General features: G+C 39.0%; 1 protein-coding gene and 1 non-coding gene across 2 annotated transcripts in view; one reads left to right on the forward strand and one right to left on the reverse strand.

Annotated features, from left to right (window-relative positions):
* Nucleotides 1-20,490, reverse strand: part of HERC1 (HECT and RLD domain containing E3 ubiquitin protein ligase family member 1) — a 223,057-nt gene that overhangs the window by 61,269 nt on the left and 141,298 nt on the right. The window contains exons 39-44 of the mRNA XM_049783985.1: nt 19,427-20,205; nt 17,316-17,514; nt 15,214-15,374; nt 5,907-6,023; nt 5,214-5,445; nt 2,227-2,351 (exon numbers count right to left, since the gene is read on the reverse strand). Coding sequence (XP_049639942.1) covers nt 2,227-2,351; nt 5,214-5,445; nt 5,907-6,023; nt 15,214-15,374; nt 17,316-17,514; nt 19,427-20,205 — 1,613 coding nt within the window. The remainder of the gene's footprint in view (nt 1-2,226; nt 2,352-5,213; nt 5,446-5,906; nt 6,024-15,213; nt 15,375-17,315; nt 17,515-19,426; nt 20,206-20,490) is intronic.
* Nucleotides 10,123-10,241, forward strand: LOC125996773 (5S ribosomal RNA). Its single transcript, XR_007491457.1, has one exon. It is a non-coding gene; the product is annotated as a 5S ribosomal RNA (ribosomal RNA).

The following is a 20,490-nucleotide window of genomic DNA, read 5'->3' on the forward strand; positions in this document are numbered from 1 at the left end:
ACAAAAACAGATTTTATTTGCATGTATGAAGTATTTCTAATATTCTACCAGTTCTTAGCTGTTTTATACATATAAATGGAAGTCTGTCAAAGCTGAACTTTAGATCACAAGCAAAAGTTGCTACTATCATTAAATGTTTTCTTTCTAAAAATACTTTATAAATGATAAAGTATATATTGTCTATATTGTCATATAGAAAAATCCTTGACAAACATAGAATTTGGAGGGATAATACAGTGAGTAGGGGCATTTGTCCTGCATGTGGCCTACTTGGGTTTGATCCCTGGCATCCCAGATGGTCCCTGAAGCCTGCCAGGTGTAATTCCTGAATAAAGAGCCAGGAATAACTCCTGGGTACCACCAGATGTGGCCTCCAAACAAACAACAAACAAATATAAAGGTTATTATTCTTTTAGGTTTTTTGTTTGCTTAATTTAGGGTGGGGGAGCGAACTGGTCACAGCAGGTAATGCTGGGAGGTACTTTTTCCATAGTGGTCACTTCTGGCACTATTTGAGGACCATAGGTAGGACTTGGAAGGAACCTGCATGAAACCTACAACAACTTCATGCAAAGCAAGTGCCTTAACTGTTGGACTATCTTTTCAGACCTAGGATTGTTATTATTATTATTTTTTTTTAAAAGGGCACTTTTTTTTTTTTTGGTATGTTTTTGGGTCACATGTGGCGGTGCTCAGAAGTCGCTCTGGGCAGGCTTGGGGGACCATATGGGATGCCGGGAATTCAAACAAATGTTGGTCCTGGGTTAGCCACTTACAAGACAAACTCCCTACCTCTGTACTATCTCTCCTGCCCCCCCGTTATATGTTAAATATAGATTCAATATTGTCAATTTCTCTGCTTCCAAAATTTTACCTGTAGGTTTTTAATATTTATGTTGTTTTGCCACACCTGGTGGTGCTCAGGCCTTACTCCTTGCTCTGTACTCAGAAATAACTCCAGGGTTAACATGACCATTGGGATGCCAGTGATCATGTGATTTACTCTCTTTGGCCCCTAAGTTTTAATTTTTTTTTTTTGGGCCACACCCGGCGGTGCTCAGGGGTTACTCCTGGCTGTCTGCTCAGAAATAGTTCCTGGCAGGCACGGGAAACCATATGGGACACCGGGATTCAAACCAACCACCTTTGGTCCTGAATCAGCTGCTTGCAAGGCAAACGCCGCTGTGCTATCTCTCTGGGCCCAAGTTTTAATATTTTAAAGATAAAACTACTTGAACAAATAATTTACCCTAGATTTTGGTTTGGAAAATATAATCCCTATAACATATACTTCATATGCTGAACATAATCCTAGAAATAATCCTATTTTTGTTTATCTAGGGCTTTATTAATTAATAAAGTCTTAAGGTCCAAAGAGTACATCAGAAAAGTCAGAGTTGAACATAGGCATAATACTAAGTTCCTTTCCTGCCAGGACGTTTCCTTTTCTGCTACTTTCTTATTTGGGGGGGTGGGGAGGGCTGTGCCCAGTGACACTCCTGGCACTGTGCTCAGAAATTATTTCTGGCAAGCTCGTGGGACCACAAGGGCTGCTCAAGATAGAACACAGGTTGGCTGTGTGCAAGGCAAACATCCTAGCCCCATTTTCTACTTACTTTTTGGTAAACTTTTCTATTGTCTAAAATGAGAAAGATAAAAAAAAAAAAGACTCAGTGCCTATTTCTTTGGCACAGTACCTTTTTTTTTTTATCTCTTTCCTGCTGATACTAATTTTTTTGTTGTTGTTTTTTGGGTCACACCCAGTGATGCTCAGGGGTTACTCCTGGCTATGCACTCAGAAATCGATCCTGGCTTAGGAGACCATATAGAATGCCAGGGAGCCGAACCAAGGTCCATCCTAAGTTAGCGCATGCAAGGCAGATGCACTACCGCTTGCACCACCACTCACTGATATTAAATTCTAAACATGTTATCTTCACATCTTATAAGTTCTTCTTTTGGGGGCAAAGAACATTTACAAAATGTCAATATCTAAAAAAATTATTTACAATGACCAGTATTGCCTTCTGCAGCCAGGGCAGGAACTTAAAAATAGATGTGTGCTGTGATTTACATTTATGCAAAGAAAATAATATACAAATAGTTGCTTTATTAGTGTGAAGATTACTTAGTATTATTGGTCTACATCTTCCTTAATGGCATTTATATTGTCTTTAAAACATAAACTATATCAGACTTTCAGGGAGGAATGTAAAATATAATTACCTGCTCTTGCTAGCAATGTGCGAGCAGCCAGATCAAATTTGTGTCTCCTTGTGACTGCTGAGCGACCTCTTGCTGGTGGACCACTTCCAGATGCTGCATTTTCTGTATGGTCCAGATTATCAGGGCTACAGGTGCAAGTTTAAAGCAATATACATTTAAAAAATATACCTTGAGGGCTGTAAAGATAGTACAGTGCTTGCCTGACACCCCATACGGTACCACAAGTTAGACACAAGGACTGGTCCCGAGTAAAGAACTAAGATTAAGCCAAAACAAAAACGAACAAAAATACAACATCTTTATTAGAAAACATAGGTACAGAGGCTGGAGTGATAGCACAGGAGTAGGGCATTTGCCTTGCACACAGCCTACACAGGATGGACCTGAGTTTGATCCTTGGCATCTCATATGGTCCCTGGGCCTGCCAGGAACGACTTCTGAGCATAAAGCCAGGAATAACCCCTGAGCACCACTGGGTGTGACCCAAAGACAAAAAAAAATAGCATAGGTGCAAGTTTACTCATATTGTTATTTTTGCTACAAATATTAACAAGAATCAAATGTTTGCAAGAGAACTTTTAAAATGTATCTTTTCTCGGCCAGAGTGAGGGTAAAATGGATAAGGCACTTGTCTTGCATGTGGCCAACCTGGGTTTGATTCTCAACATCCCATGTGGTCGCCTGACATTCGTCAGAAGTGATTCCTGATTGATTGCAGAGCCAGGAGTAAGCCCTTAGCATCGATGGCTCTGACCCAAAAATAAAAAAATAAAAAAAAATAAAATAAAAATACAAAAATCATTTCTATTAGGCTATTAGGTAAAGATCCTAAATTATAAATGTCATATTGTCCTGAGCAATAATTTTAACTGGCCTCAAATTATGTCAATAAAATTATAATAAAATAAACTGTTTAGTGTATTCAGTTATTTGATTTTATTATTATTATAATATGGGTAACATGATTACAGTAGCATGCAAGTTTATGATTTTGATGTACAGCATTACTGTTTCTCACCATAACTAAAATGCCCAAGATACTACCCAACTAACCTTTCTTTTTTTTGTTTTCAACTAACCTTATTTCTTATTTCTTTAACTTTCTTATTTCTACTCTGCTTCTTCCTTCCCCATTATATTTTCCCCATTGCTTGGAATTCCAAGGCCAAAGATTTATCATTGTTAGACATTGTCCACTGTTTTGTTTTTGTTTTGTTTTTCTACATACCACAGATGAGATTACAGTATCTGTCCTTCTCTCTCTGACTTATATCATTGAGCATGATGCCCTCCAGTTTCATTCAAATTAGAACAAACTGTAAGAGTTAATCTTTTCTTATAGATGCATAGTACCCCATCAGGTGTATAAATATATATATATATATATATATATATATATATATATATATATATATATATATATATTGCAACCTCTGTATCCACTCATCTGTTATTGTGTGTTCAAACTTGAATGAGATATCTGACTTTACCTAAATTCTAACTGATTAAATACTTTAAAATACTTTTTTCCCCCTTTTTTTGGTTTTTGGGCTTCACCTGGCAGCACTCGCGTTACTCCAGGCTCTGTGCTCAGAAATCGCTCTGAGGACCATATGGAATGCTAGGGACAGAATCTGGGTTCGTCCTGGGTCAGCCGCATGCAATGCAAATGCCCTACCCACTGTGCTATCTCTCTGGTCCTGAAAACTTTAAAATACTTAACGAAAAATTTAACTGGGAATCAACTAAGATTTTGGAACATGGTTTCTGGCATTGCAAGAGTTTCTGTTTTGTGCATGGTTATGCTGAAGGCAGCGGCTTTGGGGAATAACCTCTTTCATAATGGGATCACATCCTGGGATTCACATAAGCATAGCAATGCTGTGCCACAAAGTAATATCCCTAGTAGGAATTTCTTTTTAAAAAATAAAAAGGGATATATCTCTACTGATCTTAAAAAATGAAAAACATAAATATATACTGAGGCAGTAAATGTTTATTTTTGTAGGGAGGTGCAACTGGCAGTGCTCAGGGCTTATTCCTGGCCCTGAACTCAGGAATCAGTCCTGATGGGGTTTAGAGGACCAGATAGAGGGTGTGAGGGATAGAACCTGAGCCAGGGTTGGTCACATGCAAGGAGAGGCCCTGGCCATCATACTATCACTAGGGCCCCATGAGACAGAGAAGATATAAAAGTCATTTCTATCTTGAGCATTAAAGTCAATTTAGTCAATTAAATATAAAAACAAACATTCTACTCTGTATCACAGGATAAAACTGGTTTATCAGCATGTTGACTTTTAATCTCAGGATACACTTATTTTAATTTTTAATTTCCTCTAAATTGTATTATTTTTATCATTTTGGTGGAGAGTACTAAGGTCTGCTTCTGGCACTCAAGGTCTTGTGCAGTTCTGGGGTTCAGATATGGGTGGCTTCTAAGTACAAAGCATGTATGCACCACTTCCTTTCCCCTTTCCTCTCTGCCCTTCTCCTACTCCTCCCTTCTCTTCCCCTCCCCTTTCCTCTCCTCTCCTCTCATTCTTTTTTTTTTTTTGGGCCACACCCATTTGACACTCAGGGGTTACTCCTGGCTATGCGCTCAGAAATCGCCCCTGGCTTGGGGGGACCATATGGGACACCGGGGGATCGAACTGCTGTCCGTCCTACGCTAGCACTTGCAAGGCAGACACCTTACCTCTAGCGCCACCTTCCCAGCCCCTCTCCTCTCATTCTTCTCTACTAATGCACCAATATCCCTGGCTCCCATCTTGACTTTCTTCTTGTCATGCAAACAGCCTCTAAGCAAAACCTTACCACTGTCACCATTCGCAGACAGCTAACTTGGAATGCTTATCTTCCCAAGAATCACTATTAACAATATACATGTATAAAGGGATCTCGAAAGCGGCAGCTATAATGGGAAAAAATGGGGCCTTTTTTTTATACCAACATGTGAAATCTACAGTTATAGAATAGAGCCCCACCTCTCACTGAAGCCTTCCTCCACTTCAGCAGCATCAGCTGATGGTATGTCTCCTGGTGACTGCAAGTGACAGGGATCGTTTGACTTCCCACCACTGCCCAGAACTCCAGCTCCATGTCTGGAATCAGCAGTGCTCCCAGAGGGGGCCTCTTCTTCATCTTCATGCCCAGGGTGTTCAATCATCCACATGGCAAGGACAGTGATGTTCTGGGCATCAGCTTCTCCTTGGGTACCTGAATCAGGGGACAAGTTTTGATATTGCTTTTGAGCAAAAATTGGGTACTCATGCTATTGTTTTTTCTGTTTATTTTATTTTTTATTTTTGGGTCAGTCACACCCGGCAAGCGTTCAGGGGTTACTCCTGGCTGTACATTCAGAAATCGCTCCTGGCAGGCTCGGGGGACCATAGGGGATGCCGAGATTCAAACCACCGTCCTTCTGCATGCAAGGCAAATGCCCTACCTCCATGCTATCTCTCCGGCCTCCACATGCTATTGCTTTTTACAGTGCACTGTTCTGTAACCAAATCATGTTAAAAATCTTAGGAACTAAAAATAAAATCTTAGGAACTAGTAATGTCCTCTTAAAATATATGCACAATATATATAAAATATATATATGATCAGGTTTTTGCAAATACATAAAATTTTACATACATATTTACCATTTACAAGTACATAAAAGTTCACTATACCTGTGGCTTCCATTGCTTTGGCAATCTGCCGGAGAGAAAATCCCATCTCCAACAAGGGCACAGCAATTGCTGGAGGAGGAGGAGAAGTTGAAAGTCTGCTACTTGGGTCTGACAAGGCTGAGACCATAAAAAGAGAGGAAGAGAGAAAGCCCTAAATATCAATATGAGTAAAAAAATATTCTTATTATAATGCATTTCTAATTCCCCAATACTTTCTACTTCTTTTTTTTTTTTTTTTTTTTTGGTTTTTGGGCCACACCCAGCGGTGCTCAGGGGTGACTCCTAGCTGTCTGCTCAGAAATAGCTCCTGGCAGGCACGGGGGACCATATGGGACACTGGGATTCGAACCAACCACCTTTGGTCCTGGATCGGCTGCTTGCAAGGCAAACGCCACTGTGCTATCTCTCCGGGCCCAATACTTTCTACTTCTAATGTAATTTTGTTCTATTAAAAAATATCACTAAATGTCACAATATTTTTCAAAGACATGATTTAGAAAGTTGGCATTTAATTATCCCTTTTTATATTATATCAAATCACAATCGGTGAAGTTAGTACTAAATTTCCCAAATACGTAACAAATGTAATATTCTTTATTTATTTACTTAGTGATATCTCTTTTAAGTATAAATTTACTGGGAAAAATTTAAACACTTTCCTCCTGTTCTGAAATTGCCTCCTACTTAGAAAATTTTCAAACTTAATGAAAGCTTACAAAAATAAACAAAATTTTTTTCCCCAAATAAATGGAGCATACATGCAAGTATGATGCTCTCTATCAAACATTAGACATTACCATTATATCTACCATTAACACATAACTATTAGAGTCAGGAAATGAACCATACTGATATCTAAAGTTCCATGCTAATTTCACTAAGAGACTGACTAAATAAAGTGATTAAGAGCCCCTACAGCACAGCAGGGAGGATATTTGCCTTAAATGTGGCCAATTCAGGTTCATTCCCTGACTTCTCATATGGTCCCCTGAGCCGGCCAGGAGTAATTTCTGAGCGCAGAGCCAGGATGTGGGCCACCAAATGTGGGTCCCCCCCAAAAAAGATCCAATCTAGGATCATCTGAGTATGCATTGTTCATATCTCTTCAGTGTCCTTAGAGCTTTTTGATACTTTGAAGATTACAGTAGGATGTCATTCAATCTGGGCTTTTGTTTTTGTACCACATCAGGTGGTGATTAGGGGGTTATTACTGGCTCTGTACTCAGGTATTTCTTTTGGTGGGTTTGGGGCCCTTACATATGGGATGCTGGGGATCTATCTCAGGCAGTCACGTGCAAGGTAAACACTCTACCCACTTACTGCACTAAACTTCTGGCCCCAATCTGGGCTTTCTTTTGATGTTTCCTTATGATTAGATTTAAACTGTGCTTTTTAGGCAAGAGCACCAAAATGTGATACCTACTTCTCATTGCATGCTCCTAGATGGTCCTTCCTTCTCTCCTTCTTTTTCATCAATCCCTTCCTTCCCTCCCCCTTCTTCTTCCTTACTTTATTCCTTTCTTCTTTTATTTTGGAGGGGCAGGGTATGGAAGGAGGTTTGAGCCCTACCCAAAGTCACTCAGAGGTTATTCCTGACTCTGTGCCTAGGAATGACCTGTGGCTTGAGAAATCATAGTTGGTGTCTGGAAGACTATATGTGCATATAATACCAGGTTTTAAAATGGGGTCAGTCACATGCATGGCAAATTCCTTAATTCCTTTACTATACTTTCCTATACTATACTTAATTCCTTGATTATATGATACCTGATTTCAATCTTCCCCATTACTACTAGTTAACTTTGATTACATGAATTTTATAACTGCCATAGATTACCATAAAGGTACCTTTTAAATGCTAATATTTGTGGTAATAATTTATAATATAATCAAACTATTCAAAACTTATATCAAAGCTTCACTTACTAGCATCCAGTTATGCTTCTGGCTGAAATTATCCTGGTGATTGATAATGATTATCTAATTTCATCACTGGTTTTAGATCAATCAGCTGACAATTCACTCTTTATTAGTATATTCCTTTTCCTTTCCTTATTAGTACATTTTGACACACTAAATCTCCCAGGATTGGCCAGTGAAAACTCCCATCTAGTTGTTTTTCACTTAGGGTCAGTGCTAAGCATCCTCTAAGCACTGTATATCATTTCTAAGTACAAATTACTCCAGGCTCATCTCATCTCTTTGCCATTTCTTCTGCAAGATTCCTTTAATAGAGAATGGTGTTTAGAAGAAGAAAAGATCTTATTTATTTTCACTTTGACTGAACTAGTTCACTTTCAGGTTCACTCAGTGGACAAAACTAGTCAATGTCCCTTCACTCTGATCTGCTATGCTGGGTCCTTAATAAACTTTGACTTCAATCATTTGTCAGGTTAGTTCCACAATGACACTTTCTAACCCCAATCTTATACTGATATCCTAGTCTGAATGGTCATGCTATCTGCTTCCTAAACTCTGCTAGCATAAATGCTTGTATGATTCTGAAATGCTTACAGAGTTAAGGGCTGGAAGAGCCAGAAGGACAGACTCACAATTTGAATCTCACCACAAAGAGTGGTGAATGCTGTTAGGGAAATAACTACACTAACAACTAGCATGGCAATGTTAAAGAATGAAAGAAGTAGAATGCCTGTTGAGAATACAGGCAGAGGTGGGGGAGGAGGGGGGCATTGGTGGTGGGAATGTTGTACTGATGAAGGGGGTATTCTATTTATGACTGAAACCCAACTATAAACATGCTTGTAATCATGGTGCTTAAATAAAGATTTATATATAAATAAAAAGATTTTGAACTGCTGATTAGGCCTCATCTAATGTTATAGAGGGAAGAAGGGAAAAAAGAAAGGAGGGGAAAAAAACTATAACACTTTTCCTTAAAAATGTTACTACAAAAGTAAAATAAAAATACTACAAGGGGTTAAAGAAATAGTACAGCAGCGGGCCCAGAGAGTTAGCACAGCGGCATTTGCCTTGCAAGCAGCCAATCCAGGACCAAAGGTAGTTGGTTTGAATCCCAGTGTCCCATATGGTCCCCCATGCCTGCCAGGAGCTATTTCTGAGCAGACAGCCAGGAGTAACCCCTGAGCACTGCTGGGTGTGACCCAAAAACTTAAAAAAAAAAAAGAAAAGAAAAGAAAAGAAAAGAAATAGTACAGCAGGAAAGGCATTTTCCTTGCAACCAGGGTTAGTCCAGGGCTCCATATGATCCCTAAAATCTATCAGAAGTGATCCCTGAGTGCAGAGTCAGGAATAAGCCCTGAATACAGACAGGGCCAGCCCAAACTAGATTATCTACCCCACTTTCAATTACTACAAGAAATAGTACAGCACATAGGACATTTGCCTGCAGATGGCTGAATCAGGCTTGATCTTTGGCACCTCATAGGGTTCCCCAAGTCTGTCAAGAGTAATCCCTGAGCACAAAGCCAGGAGTAAGCCCTGATTATCACCAAGAATGACAGAAAAAAACAAGCAAACAACTATTACAGCTACTGCTGTAGCATTTAGAGTTTTAGTAAATCTTATGGACTTGTACTTTTAGCCATGATGGAGTTAAGAGATGCTAGATTCACTCTCACTACAAACAACTTAAAAACAGATGAAATAGAGCAAATTACAACCTAAAGATATTAGATCATAGACAGTACAAGAAAATAATTCCACAGAACAAATGAAGAGACTTGTATTGCCTTAGTTGAACTGGAAAGATATTTTTCAAGCTCCAATGAAGGATGAGTGAAACCAAACTAAACTTGTTGATCTCTCTGTGCTCAGAAAACAGTGGAGAATACAGAAAGATCGCAATAAATATAATTCTACAAGGTTGAATACTAAGAAAGGAGTGTGTTGTTTGAAAAAAGAGAAATATGCAGAAAGATTATTCCAAAGATGTAGAAAGGGACCTCCTTTTCTTTAAGCCTTCTCTTTAGTTTTGTTTTATTATCTATAGTAGAGATAGAAACCATGGTAACACATACACAAAGCATGTACTATGCCAAATTATTAGCACTAGGTCTACAATGGATGCTAATTCGCTAACTACACAAAACTAGAAAAACAATCAATTATCAGACAAAACAATTCTAAGTATAAATAAGTTGGCAAAGTCAGAGGAGGAGAAAAACTGATGCTAAACTAAAAGCTGTCCTCATGCTACTTAACAAAGTTTAAAAGCAGGCCTTAAAAAATCAAATTGGTCTACGGCCATACCACCCTGAACATGCCCAATCTCGTCTGATCTCGGAAGCTAAGCAGGGTTGGGCCTGATTAGTACTTGGATGGGAGACCGCCTGGGAATACCGGGTGCTGTAGGCTTAAACCACTGTGGTTCCTGGGGGGGACAATGGCCAAAGTACAGCGAGCTGTTTGCTTGCTGAGCAACCCCACAGCCATTGCTGAGGCCTGGTCTCGCCTCAACCACAAGTTTGACCTGATGTATGCCAAGCGTGCCTTTGTTCACTGTTATGTGGGTGAAGGCATGGAGGAGGGAGAGTTCTCTGAGGCTCGTGAGGACATGGCTGCCCTTGAGAAGGATTACGAAGAGGTTGGAGCAGATAGTGCTGATGGGGAGGAGGAGGATGAAGAATACTAATCTGCCTTCTAGTTTTATATTCCTATTGTTTTGGATTGTTTTTTGTTGTCTACTGATTCTAAACTATTAATAAAAGTATGGTTTTCAGTGAAAAAAAAATTAAATTGGGGGTTTGGAAGGGCTTACGAGGTACGTAGGCCACTTGTGAGTTAGGCCCTGTCAGATACCCAATAGTAGATTGTGGTCACTGCTTGGCATGGCCCCTCTTAAAAAAAAAAAAAGTCAAATTATATATTAGTTACACAGTCATATACTAGAACAAATAATTAAAAAATATTCCATGCTAAACAAGATATAATTCACAATTAAAATAAATTTTATATCCAATTAAAAAATGAACAAGCAGGGCTGGAGAGATAGCATGAAGGTAAGGCGTTTGCCTTTCATGCAGAAGGTCATTGATTCAAATTCCGGCATCCCATATGGTCCCCGAGCCTGCCAGGAGCAATTTCTGAGTGTGGAGCCAGAAGTAACCCCTGAGTGCTGCCGGGTGTGACCCCCCCAAAAAATATTGAACAAGCACCCACATCCCACAGATTCTTCCAGGTAAACAGCCCATCTTCATAACTCTGAAGAGGCATCAAATCAGTAAAACACATATGAACACCAGTTTCTGGGACTGAAAACTCTGGGACTTTATCAGGAGAGGGTGGGTGAGAACTGGCCCAGATCTACAGTTCCTGGGGCTGTAAATGTGTGTTCATGTATGTGGCTGCTGATACCTCCAAAGTCCACAATACTAACAACCAACCCTGTATTTTCCTTGGGAGCAATGATTTAGTTTTCACTAAATCAGCACTCATAGTGCAAACAACTATATTCTGTGAGCTCTGATGAGCTCTCCTAATTGCTCTAACAAAGAAAATTGACTTTTATTACCTATATTCAATAAGATAAAGAAACTGAATTCTGGAGCCAGAGTGATATTGTAGCGGGAGGGCGTTTGCTTTGCACATGGCTGACCCAGGACAGACCTCAGTTCCATCCTCCTGAGTCCCATATGGTTCCCCAAGCCAGAAGTGATTTCAGAGCACATAGCCAGCAGTGACCCCGAGCATAACAGGGTGTGCTCCTCCCCCAGAAAAAAGAAACTGAACTTCTGCAGATGAAAAGTAGTATATTGGAAAGAAGAAGTATACTGGATGGGACTAAAAACACATATGAAGATTATTATGCTGAGTGAAATGAGTCAGAGGGAGAGGGATAGACATAGACTAATCATACTCATTTGTGGGATGTAAGGTAAAAAAAGATAGTATGGTAGTAATATGGAGACAATAGAGACGAGGGCCAGTAGGACCAGTCCAAGGTAAGAAGCTGCTACAAATAGTGGAGCAGTGCGGTTAGCGTAAAGAAGGAACCACTCTGACAATGATAGTTGGAACTGATCATGTTTCACAGGAACTGAGCGCTGAACAAAGATAAAGTGATAGATATGGTACCACTTTATTAAAATTAGTGCAAATCACTGTGTTAAAAGGGAAAGAAAGAAATAAAATGCCTACCCAGAGACAGGCAGTGGGGAGAGTGGGAGGAAAAGTGGGGACATTGGTGGTGTGAAATGTGAAATGAATAAGAGTGGTTATTACATTGCAGTAAGACTGAAATTCAATCATGAACAACTTTGTAACCATGGTGTTTAAATAAAAGAAAAAAAAAACATGGCAGAAGAAAAGATAAATGACCAGACGCTACAACAATTACAGAATAACGGGGCAAAGAGATAGCATGGAGGTAGGGTGTTTGCCTTGCATGCAGAAGGACAGTGGTTCAAATCCTGGCATCCCATATGGTTTCCCCGAGCCTGCCAGGAGCGATTTCTAAGCGTAGAGCCAGGAGTAACCCCTGAGCGCTGCCAGGTGTGACCCAAAAGCCAAAAAAAATATAAAAAAGAGGAGGGAACAATTACAGAATAACAAGCAAACCAACAAAATCACTTAAATTAAAACTCAGGATTCTCCTTTCTCTCTCCTTCCTCCCTTCCTCTCTCCTCTCCTTTTCTTCATTCTATTTGTCTATCTCCCTCTCTCCTTTCTTTCCTTCTCTCTGCTCTCCTCTCTCCTCCCTTATTCTCTCCTCTGTCTCCCTCCCTACCTCCCTCCCTCTCTCCTCTCACTACTTCACTCTCATTCTCTCACTCTCCTTTCTCTCTCTCTCTCTCTCTCTCTCTCTCTCTCTCTCTCTCTCTCTCTCTCTCTCTCACTCTCTCTCTCTCACTCTCTCAGGCCATGGCTTGTTTGGCTTAAAACATTTTTTTACTTTGGCCTCTCAGTCCATTTCATGTTTTATTTGTTTTAAATAAATTTCTACATAAAAATAAAACTCAGAGAAAAAGGAAGAGAAGCCCCCCATCATAGAAAAGGGGGAAGGTGAGCTTTTGTTCTCAGCTGAGCACTTGTCTTGTATGGGACCTTGGTTCAATCTCCTGCACAACCACAAATAAATAATATGTGAGCAACTTTATACATTTTAATATACATGTAACTGGAGACTGAAATATAAGAGGTAGATCAGGAAAATATTTTAAACAGTCATGGATAAAGTCAGAGCAAATGATTTGCATGTGGGAGCCTGGATTCAATTCCCAGCATGAGGTGGTCCCTAAAGACTGCCAGGCCTGGCCCTAACTCAAAACTGAAAAATCATCTATGGAATTTTGGCAACCATAAATCCATAAACCTAAGACTTTTCTTCAAAAATTTTAATGTTTGGGTCTTTAGATCATAGCAGATGATAGTCTAGCTGCTTAAATCCAGTGATAAACCAAAAAATAATCATAAAAACAACTAGAGGAAAAGAAAAATTGTAACAGTAACATAATAACAAAAATTCAGTATGTAAAGACAGACATTATCAATCAATCTGGCTAGACTAACAATTTATACAACATTCTACTCAATAATATAGTTTTCCTAAGTAAACAGTTATCAAACAGTTCATACTGAGATCCTAAAACAGTCTTAAATTTTATTTTTAGAATTCTTTTATTGAGGTGACTTAAAGACATAATTGAATTTCAGTTTCAATGTTCTAACACCAATACTTACTTCTTGTCTCCCAGCCTGCCCCCTTGGCAACACATTGTTTTTTTTTTTATAATACATTGTGGCTTACTATTAATACAGTTTATATAGGGTTTCAAGCATGACACAATAAAGCACAACACCATCCCCCAGTGTCCACTTTCCTCTGTCCCAATGTTTTCATCCTTCCACTACTTCCCTATGGCAGAGGTACTACATATCAAAGATCAGTTCTTAGGTTGTGGTATCTTTGGTCATTTGGTATTCCTCTAGATTATTTCTTTATATCCCATAGATGAGAGAACTCATTTTAGTTCTCTCTCTCCTTGGGACTAGGGAGTTCTGCCTATACACCATCACCTCCACCCCTAGGTCACCCAAGTCATACTAGCCTGGCATAGTATGTATCTGCTAGATTTCTAAAGTGCTAAGGCCACATGATACATCCTATCATATTATCTCATGGAAAACACATATTGGAATCTTAAACTGAACTTAGTCTAGAGTAGCTTGGGTATCTTCAAGTACACTTTACCTACTTAATTGTAGCTCTGAAATCTGTTCCCACAAAAACTCACAGATAACTATGGTTGTAAGAAGTCCTAGAATCCTAAATTACAGATGGGCATAGTAGCAAAGTCAATGACATTGATAGCCTTTCTGGAACACTTGCATGAAATAACAAAGTAGGGATAGTTTTGACAGGAGATAAATCTCAAATTAAAATATCAAATTTCTAAAGAACTCAAATTATAAAAGGAATTTTCTTAAATGACAATAAAATTAAATTAGGTGTCAGTAACAGGAAGATAGCCGAAAAGATCCTATTTAGAAACTAAATAATGTAATATTCACCACAGATCAACAGTCAACTATTAGTACTTTAAATTGAATGAAAATAAAAAGGCATCTGTGTAGGTTACAAAAAGAACAAGACTTAGGATATTCATAATATTTAAAATGCCAGTATCTCAAGATGATATAAATTATATGTGGTATGTGGAATAACTACATGAAGAAATAAAATGTCTTAAATGGGGGTTGTCGAGAACTCTCTAGGCCCCAGAATATAGCGAGAAGAAAAGAAATTTAGTGGGGGAAGAGACATACATGAAATGACAGAAGACAGGGTCTCAGAGGTCTCAGGGGCCTTGTTGAAATTAAGAAAGGACTGAAGTAAATATCCAAGACAGAGTCAACAACAATGAAATCATTTAATAACCAAACTTTAAGGTGCCTGTTATGCTGGAAGGCTGGGGCAGGAGGTGGTGGTATGGGATGGACTCTGGGAATATAGGTGAAGGGAGATTGACACTGGTGGTGAGATTGGTCCTGAAACACTGTATATCTAAAACCCAACTATGAGTAACTTTGTTAAACACATGGCTTAAATTTAAAAAATGCCCATATCAGAAAAAAAAATGAAAGGTCTAATATGACTGATATACATATATATATATATATATATATATATATATATAATTTCTCTCTTAATAAGCTATGCTTCATCTTTAACTTTAGAAAAGACAACTGAGTTTGATGAAGCAGGTGATACCTTAATATAAATCAAGGATTTACCTTCAATAAAACCAAAACACAATGCCCTCTTCATCAAGCACTAGTAATTTGGAGAGATCTGGGTATCACCATGCATGATAGCAAACACACATACCTGTGCGGTTAGCTGGTCTTGCTGACTGTGAATCGGGAGATGTTAAGCTTTGCCTTCTTCCAACTTCATCAGAAGGGGAGGTTGGAAGGGAAGATATTGGAGGAGTTTGTGCACGCCGTGTTGGAAGTACAGTGGTAGTTGGATAACTAGAGAACATTTGCCTTTAAGAGAACAACAATGGTGAGTTCTAAAATGATACATCCATCCCAATCTTCTATTGAATAAAAAGCCTGGACTGGTGTTCAAGTTAGAAAAAAAATTCAGTTTTAAACATCATTATTCCATAGGGTAATTATGCTGTAAAAGAAACTTGATCATTTGTTTAGTCAAGTGCCAAGAACATGGTAGGGAGAGAATACAGTTGTTAATAAAATAGACACAAACAAGCTCCTGTCTGTATAGAGATTTTTCTTCTATATAGTATTAGTTTCCCTGGCTATAAGAGGGTACATCTGGAAAAATTTATTTTTGGGGTCTGAGCATACTCAAGAAATTTTCTAAATAAATGAACAGTAATAGCATTCCCAGACTGTCTAGGAGTTGAGGATGGGATATAAGTGACTTATGGCATTTTTATGTGTGTGAAAAGCCCTGGGTTAGATTGCCAGTACCATAACACTTCCCCTCCAATATAACTAGGAATTGACAAAAACAAACAAAAGCAAAATAACAACACAAAGCCATTTCCTATCCAATCCAAATAGCTGACATAATGGCATGTACACATGGAGCATTGTCTTTTTTTTTTTTGTCTTTCATTAAATAATTTCTAGTCAGGTAGAGATAACTATAGCTCCAATGAAGCACAATCAAAGAGCAGGGAAATGAGGTCTAGCAGTAAGGAGTTACAGGGCCTAGCAAATACCACCAAGGAAACATTTACAATAGAGCATTTCCTACTACAGAGCTTTGAAGGCACTATGGAGTCACACTATACAATACTAAACAGGTGCCTTCATCTGTTAGCTCAAATACTAAAAGCTATATTAATATAGCCTCTTTTCCCTTTTCTTAAATAGAAGTAATTCTTAAAATGTATTATTTAAACAAGAGAGATAGAGGCAGTAGATGTATAAGGACTGGGCAATGTTAGTTATCAGCAGTGCTAAAATGAACACTCCTGCTCAAGATGAAAGCAATCACCCTTAATATGTGAACAGAAAACCATGATTCAGAACTACTAAAGAAATTAATCAAAAACCAACTATATGTCCCATCAGAACTACTCTTCAAGATTTTGGGGAGAATACAATTCTAAACAAGGTGTCTTTTGGGCATGCCAAAAAATGAAACTCAATAATAGTAAGTCATATTCTCTTCTATATTCAACTACAAGTTGAGAACAGCAATAAACTATCAACTAGGGGCCGGAGCAGTGGTGCAAGCAGTAAGGCATCTACCTTGCCCGCTCTAGCCTAGGATGGATTACAGTTCGATCCTCCTGCATCCAGATGGTCCCCCAAGCCAGGAGCAATATCTTAGCGCATACCCAGGAGTAACCCCTGAGTATCACCGGGTCCAGCCCCCAAAACAAAAAAACAAAACTAAACTATCAACTAACAGAAGAGGGGAGAAAAACAGACAAACAAAAAAACAAATAAGCTTAACTACTGCACTTTATTTTATTAAGAGTGAAAGAGAGCTCTAATCTTTGTAAGAAAGCTCTAAGATTATATATATTTATATATATGTTGATTTTGGAGCCACACCCATCAGTGCTCAAGGGCAGGGGTTACTCGTAACTCTGTGCTCAGAAATTGCTCCTGGTAGGCGTGGGGGACCACATGGGATGCTGTGATCAAACCCAGGTCTATCCTGGGTTGGCCGTGTGCAAGGCACATACATGCCCTACCACTGTGCTATCGCTCCAGCCCCAAATAGCTCTAATCTTTATCTCCAAAACTCAAAATGCAAAAACTGGCTGTGAAACTGAACAATTTCTTGAATTTTGGAAGGACATTTTCAACTCTGGTAAAATGGGTTTGTTCGTTATGATCCTTAAGCTCTTTATAATTCTTGGGCACTTGTACACATTTTTCTCAAAGAGCAGCCATATTTCAAAACATAAGCCTGAGATGCAGACAACAAATGTGCTTCCTTACCTGAGAAGACTCAGCGGCATGACACCTGGGGACTCAGATGCAGGCACAGTCTCTGTGTCTGTGACAGGAGTGGTGGCAGTTGTGGTGTCCTCCAAGGAACTGCTCATAAAGGAAGTGGTACTTGAAGCTGATGGACTAGTGGTCACAGGGGTCTGGGCCTGCTGGGCTTGGTCACTATCTTCAGCTTGCTGCTCAAACTCTATAAACCAAGTAAAGGTTAAGAAAATAGTTAGGAAAAAAAAATAGTTAGGAATTTGGCTTCAAAAGTGATAGGGCCAGAGGCTGGAATGATAGCACAACAGTAGGGCATTTATCTTGCATGCAGCCAACCCGGGATGGACCCTGCTTTGATCACCTGTTTTTTGGGGGGTTTTTTGAAAGAAAAAAAAAGTGATAGGGCCATGAGAAAGGTCAAAGTTTTAATTTGGAATGTTACTAAACATAATTATTTATTTTGTTTTTGGGGAAGGCTAGAAGGACCATATGGGATGTCTGGGAATTGAACCTGGGTCCATCCCTGGTAGACAGTGTGCAAGGCAAACTGCCCTACCGCTGTGCTATTGCTCCAGCCCTAAACATATTTCTTATGTGCCAGTTTCTACAGAAGAGTTAGAGAAAAAGTTCTTAAATGTATATATTCTGTATGTACTGTTCTTATAGACTCAACAGTAAACAAAATAATAGTGTCTTTTAACCAGTCAATTTTTGTAAAAGAAGGAGAAATATATAGCTTTATTTTGATTTTATGATTTGATTAGTTCCCTTTGGGTGATATGATTATTCAAACTGTGTTTTTTTAGCACTTTGATTTTAATTATCCAAAGTCAAAGATCAAAGACAAGTAAATACAAGTAAAATAAAAAGATGAAAAGTCCATGTTCTAAAATAGACAAAATTGAAGTTGAAGAGACAGTACAGCTGGTAAGACACTTGCTTTGCATGTGGTGGATCCCGGTTTGATTCCCTGTACTCCATATGGTACCCTGAGTACAACCAGGAGTGATGAGTATAGAACTGGAGTAAAACCTGAGCATCAATGGGTATGGCCCCAAACGCAAAAAAATAATAAACTAGGTTATTCAAAGCACACAAGTAAGTGCATGCATGCACACACATACAAACACACACACACACACACACACACACACACACACACACATACTTCAAACCCTGAACGTAGGATGTTAAACAAAGAATTAAAATGTTTGAAAGTCTAAATTATATTTATATATTTTTCTTTGCTGAAAGGAGTCTACAAATGAAGTCAATCTAGATAACAGGTACTATACAAAGCTAAGAAACCTTATAAATGGCTACTTCCCTTTATAATCATCACACTCCTACTTCAAATCAGGTTCCTTCCTTATCTTACTGTGTAAACCAAGAAAAGGAGGAAGAACAAAAATCGAATGTAAGCTTCATTAAAGCAAGGGATTTTTCTACTCACTACTAACTTCCCAGATGTAGTGTGTCTGGTACATAGTAGGCCTTCAGTATATATTTACTGAACAAATCTTATTTTTATCTAGGACTCATATTGCCATCTTGATTTAGTAAGTATGAGTATGGAAGATAAAGTAGTAGTTTTACAAAGCTACATTATCTATAAAATTGTCTGAGGTTGGGAGCCAGCTAAAGAGGCTGAGTTCAGGCTTACGTGCACGAAGCATGTGTCCCACAGGATCAAAACATGGTACTACAGGATTCTGTATAATGCTAGGAGTGATGCCAAGTATAGAATTGGGAAGAGCCAAGCTTAAAAAACAAAAACAAAAACAAAAAAAAAACTAAACTACCACAACAGGAACCTAAATGATGCCTGAGAAGTAATTTCAGACTTGGTACTCAGAATACCATGTATTTAGACTAATAAATGAGTACCTTCTGTGGCTTGAGTTGCATTTCAGCTTTTAAGTTCTAATGCTTATAAAATAGAAGAGAAAAATATAGATAGAGAGTAGATTGTTAATCTAAAGGAAAAAAAAAATACTGCTTGACCTCCAAAGGAAAAAAATGTGAAAATTGTTTTGTCAACCATTTTTACAACATGTAACTTTTGACGATCAGAATTTTGACAGCACAAAAACAAAATACATGTATTACAAACATACCTTGTTTAATTTTGCCCCCAAACTGGTCTTCCAAAAGCCCGTGGACTACTAGTTTATAGATCATAGCTTGTGCTCGCTCAAGATCAGCCAGTCCCAATGCTCGCTTGATGGGCGACCGCATGACTGCACGCTTCACCATGTGGCGCATGAGGAGCTGGAGGGCGGCTCGCAGGTCGACGTCCTCCTGAACAACGGGGGAGCTCGCACAGTCGGAGTTGTGCCCATTCTCAGCCAAGACTTTGGGGATGAGCAACAGTTCAGCATATTTACTGCAGCCAAGAAGAGCACTAAGTGATTTCATTGCCCCGAGGTAGAGGTAAGACAGCTGGACTGCTCTGGTTTCTGTCTGAGCTATGTCATGGTTTTTGGACATATGTTCATGACTTTTTCTTTTTCCTTCTGTTATCTGATGTTGGGATTCAAGCCCTGGCAGTGCTGAATCTAAAGGAAATAAAACGATTTCACTTTCTGATGATTTGGAGCTTGTGGCACTCTGGCCTTTTGCATCATCAGATATGAAGCTTGTTCTTATATCGAAAGGAGGTTCACTCTCGCTTTTCTGCTCGACTTCCCCTTTGTCCTCAGACTCATGCCGGTGTTTCTTTTCATGGCGTTTGGTGCTCTGCTTGCTCATATCTTCATGAATGCCAGTCAGATAGGTGAGGTCCAGCAGCAAAGATGCTGTCAGGCCTCGGAATCGTGCCACATCAAAAGGCAGTGGTTCACAGGGCTCCAGATTATACAGTGGAGTATCGCTAGGCGACCAAAAAGTTGGGAAGCTTTAATAAAGATCAGAATGACACAGGAAGAAGCAAGTGAGGGATAGACAGGAGGAAGGTACAGAACAAATGTAGACATAATAAGATGCATCATGTGTACGGTAGAGAATAATTTACACAAACTACAGAAGTCATTACAAACTGTGAGAAAATGAGGTGATGTGATGGGGAGATGCAAATGCAATGAGACGTGCTTATGCTTTCAGGTAGGACGGTTCTATGTTACCTGAGCCAGAAATTGGCAAACATTTTATAGAGCCCTTTCTATAAATTATGATATTTCAG

This window comes from Suncus etruscus, chromosome 1, assembly GCF_024139225.1.
Source record: "Suncus etruscus isolate mSunEtr1 chromosome 1, mSunEtr1.pri.cur, whole genome shotgun sequence".
Taxonomy (NCBI): domain Eukaryota; kingdom Metazoa; phylum Chordata; class Mammalia; order Eulipotyphla; family Soricidae; genus Suncus; species Suncus etruscus.